We start from the raw sequence: 17219 nt of genomic DNA, 5'->3' as shown, positions 1-17219 counted from the left end.
GGACTTATGATGCCTAACTTACGTCGGACGCCACTTACGACGGTTTTCAATTAACTGCTCGTTTCACCCTTACGACACTTGTTTCGCCCATACGACACTCCATTTGCATAAAGTTCACTTGAAATCACTTCCTGGTTGCGTTATACTGGTATGGAGATGGAAGGGGTCACTTCTGATTGGCTTCGAGGCAGCAGGATAGCTTGTTGCTGGGTGGGGTTGCTGCTTGTTTTTGATTGGTTCATGCCCCGGTCTCAGCCAGTCAGAAAGCTTGAACAGTGATTGGCTGAGGCTCAGCGTGTGTGCTGTTCTCCCTGGCTTTCCGACCCTGTGTTGCCGGCATTCTGAACAGCATATGTGAGTTTATATGTTTATTTGAATGCTGTTTACAAAATACAGTGTATAGTAAATACATTGATGTTGCAACAATAGACTATAATTCATTTATTACAAAAATCTGGGTTATTGTGGTGAAAATAGTGTATCAAGCCTTGGTTCAGGATCCATCCCTCCATTGATTCCTATGGGAAAAGCGGTTTCGACTTACAATGTTTCGACTTGCAATGCAATTCTAAGGAATGAATTGTGTCGTAAGTCCGAGGACTCCCTGTACAGATAAAATCCTATGTTACAGACCCTTAAACAGGCACTTCCTGAGATTAAGCTTTCCGCAACATGAAATGGAACTTGATTTAACTTGGGCTCCTGGTCACATGTACTCCCCACACCCCAACTCCTTCCCCTGCTCCACTCATTCCTAGCACCACTCTCCTGGCCCAATCAGCCCCTGTCTCCACTCAGCGCCTCATCCAATCTCAGTCTCCCCACATACCCACTGGCTCCCAGTCCTCCCTTCATTTCCCTCCCAGTCCCAGTCTCCTTGCCCAGCCAGTCCCAGTCTTCATCCCCCGGCTTCCAGTTCCAGTCTCTGTCCCCTGACTCTCACTGTCCTCATCCAGGCAGGCCCAGTCTCTCCCATTTCTCCCCACCTGCCAGCTCCCAACCAAACTTTGACTCTACTCTCCTCCCCCACAGGTCTGTCTGTCTTTATTTTTTCCTCTGCATTTGAATCAGACAGCTTCGTCCTCCAAGCTGTCTATGCCCAGCAGAGGGATCATTGAGAACACAGGAGAGGCAATCTGCTCTCAGTTCCAGTGTCTAGCCCTAGCCCACCATAATCCAGGCTGTAAACGCAGGGAAAATCCTGCTCATCCCCCAGGCGAAAACATGCCCAGTGCAGACAAATTTTTTAGGGATTTGAATTGCCGAGCTCTAGCAAGTGTCTATTGAGCATGTGAAAACTGTGATTTTTTTCAAAGGCTTATAATTTAGCCAAATTAGGGCAGATTTTCACAGAACAGCAAAAGGGACATCTCTGATACAAAGGACGGCCCCTTCTCAAATTTCAAGTCCCCCCTTCAAAGCATAGGGACACTAGAGCTTCTTAAAGAAAAGGTCACCAGAATTATTTATCATGGGCAAAACAATGTATTTTTTTCTTGGCCTCATTCTCAGAAACAGCTTCATCATTTTGGCTGAAACTTTCTTAAAAAAAAAAATCAAATCAGGCTGAGGCAAGCATGGAAAAAATCAGTCCAAACAGTTAAAAGTTTGGCAAAGTTATAAGCAACAGAAAACAAAGTATCATACTGGGAAGAGTAGGGCAACCTTAATAGTACCATTTTTGGAGATAAAGAAAAATGTTATGGCAAGCAGAAAGGAAAATTTAAACTGTTCAGAATGGCACTTATGCTACGTGATACAAAGAGAACGCAGCTCTAATTGAGAGGCCTGCTTGGGGCTGATCAGTGATCTTATGCAATTGGTCCAACACATTCCTAAGGCTGAAGCTAACTCCAAAAGAGTCATTGAGTCTTCAAGAGGAAAAATACCTCAGCATACCAATTAAATCAGTTGACGCAAATAGACAAGGTGGGGGAGGTAATATCTTTTATTGGACCAACTTCTGTTTGTGAAACACACAAACTTTTGAGCTACACAGAACACTTCTTTAGAAATACGTCATATGAGAACAATGCCCAGAAAAGCATCTGAAACCTCCCTCTTCTTCTCTGCTCTAAGAAGTTTGTTCATGGAATATGTGTCCCAAAAGAGTTAAGTTTTGCTGTTGCATTGTAATCTGTTTAATAGAGGATAATAGAGCTGCCCCCACTCCTTAAAATACATAACTGATTCTTTTTACAACTGTTAACTTGCTGCATTACTTTGACTGACGCTTGTGGGAGTAGGGGTATGTTCTGTTTCTTAAGGGTGATTGCTTGTTTGAGTCTGGTGGCTTACAGAAAATAACGATGAAGATTCATTAGATTCTACTATACCTGAGAACCTATAGCATTGTTCAGTGATTATCTGATACCTTCTGTATTCTGGCAAGGAACCTGCAAATGGGGGCCCTGCTTAGTAGATAATAGTGTGACCAGACAGCAAATGTGAAAAATCGGAATGGGGGTTGGGGGGTAATAGCAGTCTATATAAGATAAAGACCCAAAAATTGGGACTGTCACTATAAATTCGGGACACCTGGTCACCCTAGTAGATAATCAGTGGGTGTGGCTCTTTCCAGTTGGTTGGTACCCCCAAAATTAATCTTATTTGTTTTGCTCAAGTCTGATTTTTACCAAGTTTTCAGTAGCCTCTTAGGAGGTTCAAAACTCCCTGTTTGTGCCTGAGAGAATCCCCAGCTCTCATCAAATGCTTCATCATGGGTCTGCAACTTCTTTTCTAATATTTTGATTTTTCTTTCCTGGCTTTCCACTGACTTTTCAAGACCATTGATTTGTGCTGGCAGGCTTTTTTTGAATTCAGCTGCAGTTGGGTTTCTAGCAGCTCGCCTGTTATCAGAATTTTTGTGCAGTGATTCCATAAGATAGCTGACGTGGAGAACATGATGCAGAGGCATGTGGAGTTGAAAAGTCTGTCTTATCTTCTTTTACACCCATGGTTTGCATTTGTCGCCTCGGATCCCTGATCAGAGCTGGCACTGTCACTGCTTGGGATAAGATTTCACTTATAAAAATGTGTCATCCAGCGTACCTAGTGTTGTTAGTATCATCCTGTGAAGAGCACAGAGATCTTGCAATGCACAGCCCAATGGCAGCCAGCTGGGCTCCACTCTGATTCACCCTTTTTGATTAAAGGGGCACTGCCAAGGCTTGGTAGGCCTAAAATTCTACCCGTCTAGTTTATTCTGGATGGAAGGCATACGTATGACTTGAGTGTATGTGTGTGTGTGCACACACGCGCGCGCGCACACACATATTGTGCTGTCTGTCCACACTGGAGACCTAGCTGTTGAAATATATAAGAATTGTGCTCTTGATTACTTCAGAAGACAACATTATTTTATATTGCCATGCCTCTGCCTAAGCACATGCAAGGAGAAAACTGCTTGGATGAGAACATGACATGAACATGTGCACTTACAGTTTTAGACTGGAAACTTAGTATCCTGAATGTATTGCTGGTGAGTCATCAAGTGGATAAGTGGAGATGTTAGATTATTGCAGTGTTGAAATGAAAGAGCTGATAGAATTTTTTTAAGACCCTGGTAAGTCAAATGTGGTATTTTTACAGTTAGTTAAATATTGTGACCAGTCCCTTTTTATATAATTTTAACTTTCACCATGAGCTGAAACTCATCAATGAAAACTAATTGTCAAAAAGAATAATCATTATTACTTACTGACATCCTAAACTTGCAAATGGTATATCTGCTATGTTCATTTTTTTAGGCACTGGCTGCTAGAGGAATTGATTCACTGTCACTTAGCTCATTTGAAATGTCACCTTTAGCATCCAAAAATGCCAAAGAGAGAAGAAATAGGAGAACGAAAAAGAGGTCCTTGGGGGTAGAAGATTATGGGGAAGACCAAAAGGTTCCCAAATCTGAGTATGATGGTGGTCAGCGAAGAATGGTAAGTCATTATCTGAAATGTCAATGACAATTTGCTTCACTCTGTACCTTGGTGAATAATCAGGGCTCTGAATGGTAATACTGTAATTAAAACAAAAAAAATCCGTTAACAATAAACAAGGATCAAACACTGAGCATCGTGACTAGCTTGCACAAATTCTATATGTTATAATTGTGGAGAAAAATTTATCTACTCTAATTTCAAAGTCATCTTTTTAAATGCCCACTAAAGCATTTTTGTCATTTTTTTGTTTGTTTTTTAAAACATTTCAAAATTTCCCCAGTCTCATTTATTTTCATGGTAACATGTTCATTGTAAATTGTAATCCATCTAGTTATGGCAACCATATCCCTACTAATGGGCTAGTGCTTTTTTTGCTTTTTAATGATGTACAGCAGACACTTGAAAAGTTTTCTTTGCTTTGCTTTTTAATCTTTTGCCTATCACCTCTCAGTACAAATGTTCTGGAATTGTTTTCACTTTATACTGTAGGGGGAAAAAAAGAATATGGGTAAGCCCATTGTTTAAAAAGTTATTCTATTAATATGATTGATATGTGTGAATGTGAATCTGCAGATACTGATGACGGTTTCAGATATTAACATTTGTCTACACTTAATAGGGTGCAAAGTTTAAAGCAGTTTATTTGTTGTTTTTGAATAGCCATGTAATGGGCTAAGTCTTTCAATACTTAATTGTCAGTAAATTTAGGGACATTTGGCAACCATAAAAAAGTGCATGGAAAATGTGAAAGTGATGTAAGTAGATGTGACAAATTAATGACTCCCCAGCTCACAACATTTATACATGACACATTAGGGTTTTTTTTATCCTGAAAGGGTTTTCTTGATATTGTTTAATTAATTCAGTGGGTTGCATTACTAATTATACCATTATTAATGCTAGAATTGCTGTTTTGATTCGTTCTGAGTGGGTTTCAAGATACCAAATACTAGAATGAACCAGAGCTGCACACTTGTTAATGTGTTTCTGAGGTTATATTTCTTGTTTTCATTTTTTCGCCCCTGGATGTCATATGCATGAGGAACATGGAAGTAACCTTTCAAAGCTTATAGTAAATCATCTTTGTAAGGCTGTGCTTGGCATGGTTTGAGGGACTAAGACTGACTCATCATCATTCAAATGAAATCTGAGCTGCTGTAAGCACACTGCCATCAGGAATCAGTTTCAATGACTGTATCGTGGAAATCCAGATATGGATTTTTGACCATTTAGTAAATGGTCTCAGTCAAAATGAGGTGTCTTTTTATACAGTGGGCCTGAATTTTTATAATTCTTACTTACACCAGTGTAAATCAGGAATAATTCCACTGGAGTCAATGGTGTATATCTTGTGTGAGATCAGAATCAAGCCCAGAAAGTTTGACTGAGATGGTAGATACTGAAAAAAATTGATTCTTATTAATAAAGATTTGGACCATGAAAAAAGTTCAGGTGGAAGTAGTAAGTACACAGACCACAAAGGTAAAAAACAAACAAACAACCTATATTTCCCCACCAAATATTCTCTCTTAATTCATTCCCACTTTAGAGATAGGAGAGAAGAGTTACAGTCTCTAAGCCTGTGTGCATTTCCAAACGCTATTTTCAGTAAGGCAGTGTTCCTTTTTAGGGTTTTTTTGTAAAGGTTGTTCAATGTTGGGCTTAATCACTGCTGATGATTTCTCAGGTTTGTAGTCTCTCTTTAGCTGATTCAGTGTATCATCAAAAGAGCCATTGTTTAAGTACAAGGGATATTACCTTGTAGTTAGATGAGCTGCCCCTTGAAAGAGACAGTGATACACTTACATTGGGATAACTATTCCAGAATCCACCATGTCTTCTCTTCTCTCTCTGCTTTTTTTTCCTCTTCTTCATCCTCTTCCTCTTCCCTCCTCTTCTTCTCATTCTCCCTACGATTCATTTCTTCCCTTGTTTCTTTATCTCTTGCTCTCTCTCACTTCAAAGTTTGTTCCTTAGCCACCTGTGAAGATGTACTGTGACACCTTCAGCTGGGGCTGGATTCACCAATCCACACCACTCTTACACTTCTCGTCTCCTTCCCCCACGTCCTTTCACTCTAATCGCATGGAGAGGGAGCAGGAGCAAAGAAAGTGTTTTACTACTAAGTGAACACAGCCTTGGCCCTTTACATTTCAGTACATCTTTAACAGCCATGTATTAAACAAATACCTCATGGCTAGGAATGGTTATTAAAACTCAAAACTGTATTGAGGTAAATACATCTAAATTAAATCCTTATCTGAGGCACTTGATTTAAAAGGGACTTACTGATCTCCTGCAGTAGATGGAGGAACTCAAAACCTTCATCATTCCAAAAACGGTGTTGCAAAATGTTACTTCTTTTCCCCTTTTTCCTTTCTGGGGGCTTCCAGACTCTGCTTGACATTAGCTATGGTCCAAATGCAAACTCAGTGAAGCGCAGAGCCAGCCATGGAAGTATATTCAGTTTCCGATTCCGTGGCAGAGACATTGGCTCCGAAACAGATTTTGCCGACGATGAAATCAGCACTGCCGGGGAAAATGAAAGCCAGCGTGGCTCACTCTTAATTCCAAGGACTGGGAGACGTTCAAGCATGCAAAGTCAAGCAAGCCATAGCTCTCACCCTCCTACTCCAAACTACATGCAGAATGGCAAGAGGAACAGCTCAGTGGATTGCAATGGTGTGGTTTCCTTGATAGGAGGAGGCACCGGGGCGCACAACCCAGATGCAACATCTCCTTCAGGGTTACTGCTGCCCCCAGTTATTATGGAAAACCCTGGGACAGGTGACGTGGTGAGTACAGTATGTTTTTTGTATGGTTTACATTCTTGTTTCTTTCACCAATGTTACTGGCATTTGCTATGATATCTGTAAACAACCTCAAACAATCACCAAAATCCTCTCATACAAACCATGTGAAGACCATGGGCCAAATCCCGCATTTGTTTGCACCCTGTGCAGTCTCAGAGTAGTCCATGACCACTGGATGGAATTTATTGAGGCATTCTGTGTGGAGGCTAATATTTGTATTTTGGTTTTAATCTGGATTCTTTTGCTCAAAAATGTGGATATTAATGAAAAAATGAAATCTCCCCACCCCATTCTTCATGTGGTAGGTGTCTGATGGGTTCCTTCTGCCATTTCCACCTTGGGCATTGTCTGGTGGCCAAAACCAATATTTTAAAAATACTCCTATGTGTATTTCATTCCATCCAGTGATTTCCACACACATACACCCCTCTACTCCTATAGGTTCCTACCTTGAAACATCTAGCCATTGGCTATTCTATAACTGTTGTGGGGAGAGAATTGCTTATAAATCCCAGGTAGCTCTCAGGGAGACTTTAGCATCCAGTTAATATAAATCTCAGATTAGAACTGCAGATGATTAACTGGGTTTTGACTTCATGAAGAGTCTTTGCCACAGAGTACTGGGGTGGAGCAACATAATAAAAATAAGTGGCTTTCCTCTCGAAAGGGCCACATTATTTAAAAAAAAATAACAACAAGGATAGTGCTTTTAGGACCTCATTGTGCAGCATCACTTGGCAAAACATCAGCTGCCATTAGTAAGTGCCAGGTATAAGAGGCAGTGTGGACAAGTTGACCTGCATAACCTTGTTAATTCCCCTGTCTTGTCTGTATTTATTGTCAGATTATCAACAAGTGATACGTAAAGTAGCTTTTTTCCCGGAGCTGTGCAGCTTCTTCCATTTCCAGCTTTGGACTTGAGAGGATCCTGCACCCATCTAGAGACTCCCTGATCTGCCCCCACCCAACTTGGAGAGATCCCCATAATGAGATCCCTGTAGGACTTCTAATGTTCCCCATACAACTCTCCACCTCCCCACCCCCCAGACATTCAGTACTTTCCAGCATGTCCTCTCAGCACCCCAGTACATTCCTGCACCAACTCTAGAATCCATCTGTGCTTCTGCTTCACTAATACAGATATTTTACAAAACCTCCGATGGGTTTGCCTCTCTTCAATGTGCCATTCCATTGCTCCCTTTCTGGAGACTTTGTGAAATACATTTTGCTTCCCTGGACTGAGATTGTGACAGGCCCTTACACAAGCTTGCAGGGGGATGGGAGTGCACAAGGACCTTCTCCTCTTGCATGGCCTGCAAAAGGGGCTGAAACAGTGGCAGTCCATGCACAGCCTTATGGGTGCACAGTGCTTCAAAGAGACTGTCAAGAGACAGGGAGGAGCCTGACCCAGAGCTCCAACACCTGCCCTCTGTGCTGGGCTAAGGAGCAAGTCAGTGCAGGCTTAACCATCTTAAGTGATGGTGTACCCTGCACAGTCTTGCAAATAGAGCCACTCATTGTAAACTTGAAGATGAATAGTCTGTAGTACGATTAACAACAGTATTTGTGTTCTATTTTCTGCTCCCAACATTAAAGAGAAGCATATTCCCACAAATATTTGCACCTCCATTTTTTGTAACTATTTTGATACATCAACCTATTTTTAAAAACATGGAAGAAGACCAGTTCTAAAAGCTGTTGCCAGGTGGGCCGTAATCAGGGGTCTTAGAAATCCACTTGCCATGAAAAAACATGGAAGTTGCATTTTTACAGAGAGTCTTTAGTTTTTACATTTTGTGAAAAAATAAAAACATATATTAACTTTTTACTCAATTTTACTGACGTCAGGGTGACCGTATTTCCCAAAGTGAAAATGGGACTGGCCTGAGCCACTTTCAGGTGGGGCCGACTGCCTGAGCCCGAGCACCTGGCATCGCTGCTCACCTTTCCTCTGAACCCCCCCTCGGGGGAGGGGGAGGTGTCCCACTTTTTTAGCAAAATTGGGCATTTGTCCCGTTTGCTCTTGCCATCTGAAGATCATCCGTTAGCAAGAGCAATTGGGACAAATGCCCAGTTTTGCCAAAAAAATCAGAATGTCTGGGACAGGGCTTAAAAAGGGGACTGTCTCAGCCAAAACAGGACGTATGGTCACCGTAGTTCAACTGATACCTATATATATTGTGGCTAAGGAAACTAAAGTTCAGTGTTTCATTTTAATCCTGGAAAAATGCGGATTTTTATGGGGGGTGTTATCGGAGACTTTTGGCTTTTCTAACATGGAAAACTAGGATCCCTGTTCATATTAGGTTACTGACCCTGCTAAGATCATGACAGAAGCATGGCTGTGTAGTAGCTAGAGTAGGGACCAAGCCCCAAAATCCAGATGTGGATCTTTAACTCTTTGCAGTCTGAGGATATTTGGATATGGAATTTTTGTTTTGGCCCTTTAAGAAATAGAGACCATCCTCAAAATGTGGTTCAGGATCTGGGTTTGGGAGTAATGGACCATCTCCGGTTATACCGTACAGTATATAGTATAGCTGCAGAGGCATTTATTTAATGAATTATAATGCATCATTTGAAGGAAAGGTGGAAAATGAGTATAGTTCCCAATAATAAATAAAACAAAACTAAAGCCATTAAAATAAATTACATATTTAATCATACAGATAATGGGATTCTGAGATAATGCAGTATGCCCATTATAATTTTTAATTCATTTTTATTTATTTAAAGTTTATTAAGGTTGATCCAATACAACAAACTTTACAGTTTACTTTGATTCAGTTTAACTTTCTATGAAACATGCCACAAATGGAACAGCTGTGAAGTACAAGGTTTATGAAGGATCATTTACTTGTGTGTTTATGAAAATAGCCTGAACCAAATCAGAAAAATGATGATAGTTTAGTGGTGTTCCCTCTTTCGTCTGTGTGTGCCAATCCTGCAAGGTGCCAAGCACCCCCCATCTCCTGTGGTCAGAACTTCACATGGGACATTTGGTGCTTTGCAGAACTGGGTTCTTAGGGAAATTTTGAACTCTACTAGCATTGCTCTTTATTTGCCAGCTTCTTTTAAAAACATATGTTGAAAATTAACTGGGTTAGATGGTGGGAGGGAGCGCTGCTGGCACTTCTGTGGTTGTCTAGGAAATAACGCCAAGGCACTATAGCAACATGTTCATTTAGTGATGCAATGTGAAGGATGTTGTGTCTTCTGTGAAACAGGTTTAATATCTAATCTATCCAGAAAATGTGAGATGGAGTTAAAAGCTAATTGGCAGCAAGCCCGGCTTACAGATTCATTATTTAAGAGAACTGTAAGAACTGTGCACAAATTAACTAAACTGTGGAGCAAATGCAGAACAGCTGATAAATTGAACACTACTGTGTGTTTTGAGATAAAATGGCTCTCCTCTTGGTTTATTGTTTGTATTTTTTTAGTTTTCTTTCAAACATTTTTTAAATGAATTATGTTGCTGAAGAATGAAGTTATCTGTTTATATAAAAAAAAATCAGATACAGCAGTAGTGAAGCTGCAAGTTTCTCCATGCTACTAATGTGTCTTAACTCCTGACTTGAAAGGTCCATTGCTTGAAGTGTGAGGGTAGTCCACGTGATGTTAATGCATTCCCTGAAATGATGGAACCAATGCAACAATGAGTTTTGAGGAGTTCACATCTTACAACTTTCATCCTCTAATTTTGCATGGATATTTATTTATTTATTTATTTAGACATTTCTGGGGTGGTCACCACATTAAAAAGATTTGAGTGTCTACATTTTTGAGTGCCCAAACTGAGACACAACAGGCCCCGATTTCAGGTCCTCAGCACCTTATGAAAATTGTGCCCATTTAAGGTTTCTCAAATTGATCACTCAAAAACTGAGGCATGCAAAACCATTAATCACTTGGGAAAATATTTGTTTGTCTATAGGGTTGGCTGGAGTAACTTTTGTCCTGCAGATTTTACGTCAGGTGCAGTAGTTCAGATCCTGATGAACAACTTGGCGGCTATGTGCTATTCAGCTGCCAACCAAGGGCTAAGTCAGGATCCTGCCCATCTTTGGGAGTGGGAAACATATGTTCCTTACTGTTTTTCATCTGATTGTCTGCAGCAGAGTTTGCTACTCTGAGTGTCCAGGCTTGTGACCTGCATGAGTGGTCTGCGAAACCTTGGTCTGCTACAGAGATGGGATCCTGCTTAGATGAGTGCATAAACTGCAGAAGTCAGTTCCAAAAGTTGTATGTTCTGCACCAAGGGGTAGGGGAGGGATTAGTAGTTAGGCACAGACAGCTGTGATTCTGCATCAGTAGGGAACCAAGTTTCTTTGTTTTTCCTCTCCTCTCTCTAATTCCCAAGTACAACTACCAAACCAGTACAGAGATCATGTAATCTGAGTGGCCCATGTTTGGGACCGTTAGTTCTGTCGTTGAGAGAGACTCCATAGTCAGCAAACGAGATGTTCATCGATAGTGTTCCAACTGCCTATATTTATCTACGTCTGTCCTGGTGGCAGTGTGCTTGCTCACAAGCTGCTCTGCCTGTCTGACTAAGCCACCATGCAGTTAGATGTACAGCCTAAGGCCTGCTCTACACTAGAAAATTAAGTCAGTTTAACTGCATTGCTCAGCGGTGTGAAAAACCCACACCCCTGAGTGATGGTTAAGCCAACCTAACACCCAGTGCAGACAGCACTAGGTCAGCAGAAGAATTCTTCCATTGAGCTAGCTACAGCCTCTGGAGGAGGTTGATTACTTATGCTGATGGAAGAACCCCTCCCGTCACCATATGTAGCGTCTACACTGACGCACTGTAGTGTTTTAAGTGTCAACATACCCTAAGTAACACCAAGAGCAGCGTCTCTCTCCAAGGGACAGAGAATTGTGAAAGCAATTGCTTCTTTGCTACATGTCTCTTCACACTTCACCACACCTGTTGATACTTACATGCCACATAAAAACACCTGAAAAACTGAAGAAAGGAAGACAAAATTCTCAGGCACTTGTACTTGCCAAAACAACAGCTTATTTTTCAGCTTGCAATCTAGAAAACGCATTGAGATCGCATGGGGAACAAAGTAATGTAATCTGCATGCACCTTGAGCAAAGGTAGCGCCGTGTCAGACAATGGCAGCTCAGTTACAAAGGAGGAATGGACATAGAATTTCAGACATGGTTTGGGAGTTCACTCCAAATTAAGTCCAAGTTAAGTCTGAGTAGTGAGCTGTCTTGGAAATTTCCAGTATATTTGATATAACAGCATGTTAAGTGGGGCCTGATCCTGTTATTGAACCCATTGTATTTACATAGTGTAATTCTGTTGACTTCATTGGAGTTACCCTTGATGTACACCAAAGTAAGAGAGAGAGAAATTAGGCTCTTGTAAGTTCTGAAGGTTATGTCCTTTCCTCTCCTCAGGCATGCTGAGCACTGTTCTGGGATGCCTGGGGTACTGGTCCTTGGTCTTTAAAAGAAAATGCTTATGAATTAAACAAGCAAATTGATGCCATGCTGCCAGCTTAAGCTTCAGTACATTTGCACCACAGTTATTTGTACTAAGGTGTCCAATTGCTTTGTTGTGCCTTGGTAAGAATTTTCTTCATTATTTAAAAGGTTAGAATAACATCTTGCACACAGCAGGTTGATCAGTTTGAACAGAACTATATTAATGGGCTGTAGCAATGCTCTTTTCTGTAGTTTGACACATCAGATCCAGTGAGGATCCCTAAGCAAATAACAAGAGGTTTCTGCTTGCTGTATAGTGTTTCATTAGGGTTAAGTTATAGACAGAATTCCATCCTGTCTTGTCTTGTGGAGCCAGCTGGAGCCCTTTCACTAACACCGTGGGGAAATCTCAGGGTTTTTGGTATTGTTTGTTCAGTCAAACAACTGTTTTTGGAGGTTAGAATAGGCAGGGAGCTGGAGTTGGGTATAAATCTCTGGGGTCATTGTTATTTATAGCTTCTTAGTGTTTAGGTGTACACTGATGGTCAGCTCCAGTGTTGTTAGTGAGTCAACCTCAGCAGCAATCCACATCTGGGACATGACAATAACAAATCCAGATCCAGACTAACACGGCTACCCCTCTGATACTTGACAATAACAAAGTCACTGATTAAATTGGTTTTGAACATAGAGAGACAAAGCTGTGGTAAAAGTACTTGAGCTGCAGCAGCAGAAGGGAGAGACTAAACATCACCAGAACTAGGCTCGCAGAGACTAGTTTTCAAATGGAGCTCCATGTTTCCACTCTGAACTGTCAGACTGGCACTTTCTTTTAAGGATTGATCTAAAGCCTGTCAATAGGAGTCTTCCCTTTGATTTCAGAAGGCAGCGGATCTAGTTCTTAATGCGCCTCATTGCTAATATGAGCATCTAAAGGATGCATTTAGATGTCCTATTAAGGTGTTTGTTCAAACAGGCCCATTCCTGAGCTTCCAATTGGTCAGAATTTTTTTCCTCTAAAATAACAGAAAAGACAGAAGTTGCTCACTTGACTTCAGTGGGAGCTGTTGGGCACTCAGCACTTTTAAAAATGAGGCAATGTATTTAGGTGCCTAAATAAGGATTTAGGAGCTTAACTTTAGGCATCCATTTTTGAAAGGCTAGGCCTCTGTTGTCACTAATACTAAAACCATTTGCTGACCAAACCAGCTTTTTATTGTTGACTGCCATATAGAAGCAAGGAGATAATTTTTTCTCCTAGCTTTACCCAAGACTTGTGAAAAGGCAAAATATCAGTGCTTTCCCTATACCGAGAAAAAGTGCTTGTTGACAAAGGATGCAATCCAAAAATCACCACTCAGATGTAATATAGAGAAGAACTAGCTAAAATGCTAAAATAATACCCTCTTAGTCCCTCAGTTGCTACCACTGCACATGCAGAGCTTTACATTGTTGCTAATTTCAGCTTATTTGCAAACTTTGCTTAGGCAAATCCTGAATGAGCATATACCTGCAACTAATTATTCAAATATGAGATAAACATTGCAAGCTGCTTTAGCATACAATGCTGCTTCTCCTTTTAGAATGGCATTTCCACAAAATTAAAGCCCTTCATTTCATGGTTGTGTGCTATGATAGTCTCCTTCAATCTTGTTAAACATTTGTGCTGTCACTTTATTGGGTCCATTGTTTATACTATAGCCTGTCCACCCCCTTTTTATGCTTGAAAAGGCTTTTACGGTACATGGAAAATTAAAGCTGAACCAGCTCCAAATGCAGCCTTTAAAATGCTGCCATAAAGGAGCCTATCTTCAAGCAGCACTGGCATACCTCAGAATTGTAGTTATTCAGAACAAAATACTGTTACAGTGTTATATATCCTCATTTATACGTAAATTACAGTGTGTGTGTGTGTGTGTGTGTGTGTGTGTGTGTGTGTGTGTGTGTGTGTGTGTGTATATATACACACTTACGGAATACAAGCGAGAAACATTTCCAATGAATGAAATAACAGCACAAAAATAGTCTTGCTTGTCCTGCTGGAGATGTCTTTTTTAAAACTCTGATGTAGTTTAATGGCTGGACTTTAAAATGATCTCCTGCATTACTTTAAGAATTGTTATTTTTGTTTAATTTCTATTGAAATATAAGTACTATGAACCATTATGCCTGTCTAATGATGATACTGTGTATTTTGTCCTGGTTGCCTGATTCCTGGATGTGTTCTCAATCTCAGAACACCTCAACTGCCAGTTCTACATACCACTGTTAGTTATCTCTCTTTCTAATATAGAAAGACACATATATTCCTTACAAAGGATAACTGTTCATAAATTTCCCCGACTAACATTAATCATCTTCAAGAATTTGTATTGATGGAAACTTTATTTCTTAAGGGGTAGTGGAATGTGTAACAGATTTCAGACTAGATTGGGACTTGGATTCAGACCTATGCAAGGGAGTAAGAACTTTGCTTACACTCCTACATAGTCACCCAGACTTTGCATTCTGACGCTGCATTGGCATGGAAGAGGCAGAACTTTGGATCCACCCTTCACTCACTGGTCAGTGCAGCTGAGCAAGTGGGAGGGGTCTGTGTGTTGTAATTTGTTGCAGGTGTAGGTCAGCAGCAAATTACACGCCCTTGCCCCAACTGAGCTATGAGGAAGCAAGGAAAGAACTATAACTTAGATATATCTCCTTCAAAAAATATTCACCCTTACTCACACTGGATAGTAACTTACTCTGCAAATAGTCCTTTTAATATCAACATGACTATTTGCTGAATAAGGCACATTGTCTCAGAATTGGGCATACTGTGGTTATTGAGGAAAATAGAGAAATTTGAAAATCCATTTGGATTAGAAATATTCAGGTACTATAAATAATAAACAAGAAGGGAGTTCTGCACTCTATATGCTTTTATGTTGCTAGTCCTACTGAAACTAAACTCTCATAGAGATAAATTGTATAATGATAAATGTAACAGGAAGTATGCCCATGAACAATCCTGTTGGAAAAGTAATGTGGTGCATATGTTACATTTATTGTTGCAATTTTGGACCCTACGGAGTATATTCTCTGTGCACCTGGGAGTAAAGAACATGTTTTGCATAAGGGATGCAGAGGTGTTTCTTGACATGAGCACTTCTGCACAAGCTAGCAGAGGTATAGTGTTTTTCCTTATAATCAAATGTTTGGGCTTTCTGGATGGCACAGTACAAGAAGCACTACTTTTATGTGCTAAACTGTGTGTCACAGCAAGTAGAAAGATGATATGATATTAAAAAGAGAAAGAGTTAAATCAGGGGTTGGCAACCTTTCAGAAGTGGTGTGCCGAGTCTTCATTTATTCACTCTAATTTAAGGTTTCGCATGCCAGTAATACATTTTAACGTTTTTCGAAGGTCTCTTTCTATAAGTCTATAATATATAACTAAACTATTGTTGTATGTAAAGTAAATAAGGTTTTTTAAATGTTTAAGAAGCTTAACTTAAAATTAAATTAAAATGCAGAGCCCCCCAGACCGGTGGCCAGGACCCGGGCAGTGTGAGTGCCATTGAAAATCAGCTCACGTGCCATAAATTGCCTACCCCTGAGTTAAATAATCCAGAATAATTTGAAGTGGGAGATTTATTTATGCTTTATAATTCTGCAGAGGGAATTAGAAGAGCAATTTCTTCTCTCTTATTCATTTTCATTTGTTGTTTCTTTTGACTTTGAAATTTGTTTCCGTAGTTCCTTTGCCAGGTTATTTCTTTTCCTTTTGTAATATTTTCTTTGACTTTTATGTATTTTATTATGTATGCCAAATTGGTGTGAATGGCTATGTAATTTTGTAAATGTTTCCTTTTTTAATAAAATGTTTTTATTTCTTTGATTTGTTGAGGGGTTTTTGAAGGGGGAAAAAGTAAAGCAAGCTAATTTATCTAAAATCTTTCTCTCTCTCTCTCTCTCTGTCGCTCTCTGTTCCCTTGCTCCATAAACCCCAGATAGCCTGATGACTTCTTATATTGTTCACATTTACAGGATTTTGTTTAAATAGGTTTTGATTACAATAACTTTTCTTTTATTATGACTTTGACTTTGATTATGATTCTGTCAGTAACTTGATGTACACTGATCAACTTTATTTTTATAAAAGAAATTAATAACACGTTTTTTTTTAAAAGCAATTGCTGGTAGCCTGGTTTAGCCAATGATTGAAGTGGTGCTTTAAAATTCTTTATAGTAGTCTTCTCTGGTCTGCCAGTGGTTGATATTTCTAGCCACAGAACTTTGATGTTATATATTGTCAGTATTATGATTATTATTTTATGTGTAGTGGCACCTAATGGTCCCACCCCCACTGTTCTGGGCTTTGTACAAACATGTAACAAAAGGTCAATCTCTACTCTGAGGAATACACAACATGCATTCAGTTCTGGTCACTTCAGCTGAAAAAAAAAAGAATAGGAAAAGATTCTAAGGAGGGCAACGAAAATGATTAGGGGTATGGAACAGCTTCCATAAAAGGCTGGGATGGCTCATCTTAGAAAAGAGACAACTAAGAATGGGGTATGATAGAGGTCTATAAAATCATGACTGGTGTGGAGAAATTTGTTAAGAAAGTGTTATTTACCTCTTCACATAACACAAGAACTAGGGATCACCTGATGAAATGAATAGGCAGAAGGTTTCAGATAGACAAAAGGAAGTACTTCTTCAGTCAGTGCACAGTCAACCTGTGGAACTTGTTGCTGGGGGTGTTGTAAAGGCCAAAATTATAACAGGGTTCAGAAAAGATTTAGATAAGTTCATGGAGGACACATCCATCAATGGCTATTATGTAAGTTCATGGAGGATAGGTCCACCAATGGCTATTAACCAAGATGGTCAGAGTTGCAACCCCATGTCCCTGAACCTCCAAATGTGAAAAGTTGGGACTGAACGATAAGGGATTGATCCCCTCAAAATTTCCCTGTTCTGTTCATTCCCTCTGAAGCATCTAGCACTGGCTACTGTCGAAAGGCAGGATACTGGG

General features: G+C 40.1%; 1 protein-coding gene across 3 annotated transcripts in view; it reads left to right on the top strand.

Moving 5' to 3' along the window:
* The window catches only part of LOC123363577 (sodium channel protein type 5 subunit alpha-like), a 276479-nt gene that overhangs the window by 89056 nt on the left and 170204 nt on the right, over window positions 1–17219 (top strand). For all 3 annotated transcript variants that reach the window (XM_045004716.1, XM_045004715.1, XM_045004714.1), the window contains exons 10-11: window positions 3750–3932; window positions 6329–6730. In XM_045004716.1, coding sequence (XP_044860651.1) covers window positions 3750–3932; window positions 6329–6730 — 585 coding nt within the window. The remainder of the gene's footprint in view (window positions 1–3749; window positions 3933–6328; window positions 6731–17219) is intronic.

The sequence above is a fragment of the Mauremys mutica genome, chromosome 2, assembly GCF_020497125.1.
Source record: "Mauremys mutica isolate MM-2020 ecotype Southern chromosome 2, ASM2049712v1, whole genome shotgun sequence".
NCBI classification, from domain to species: Eukaryota; Metazoa; Chordata; order Testudines; family Geoemydidae; genus Mauremys; species Mauremys mutica.
Note: the sequence above shows the minus strand (reverse complement) of the source record. Positions and strands in the feature narration are given on the sequence as shown.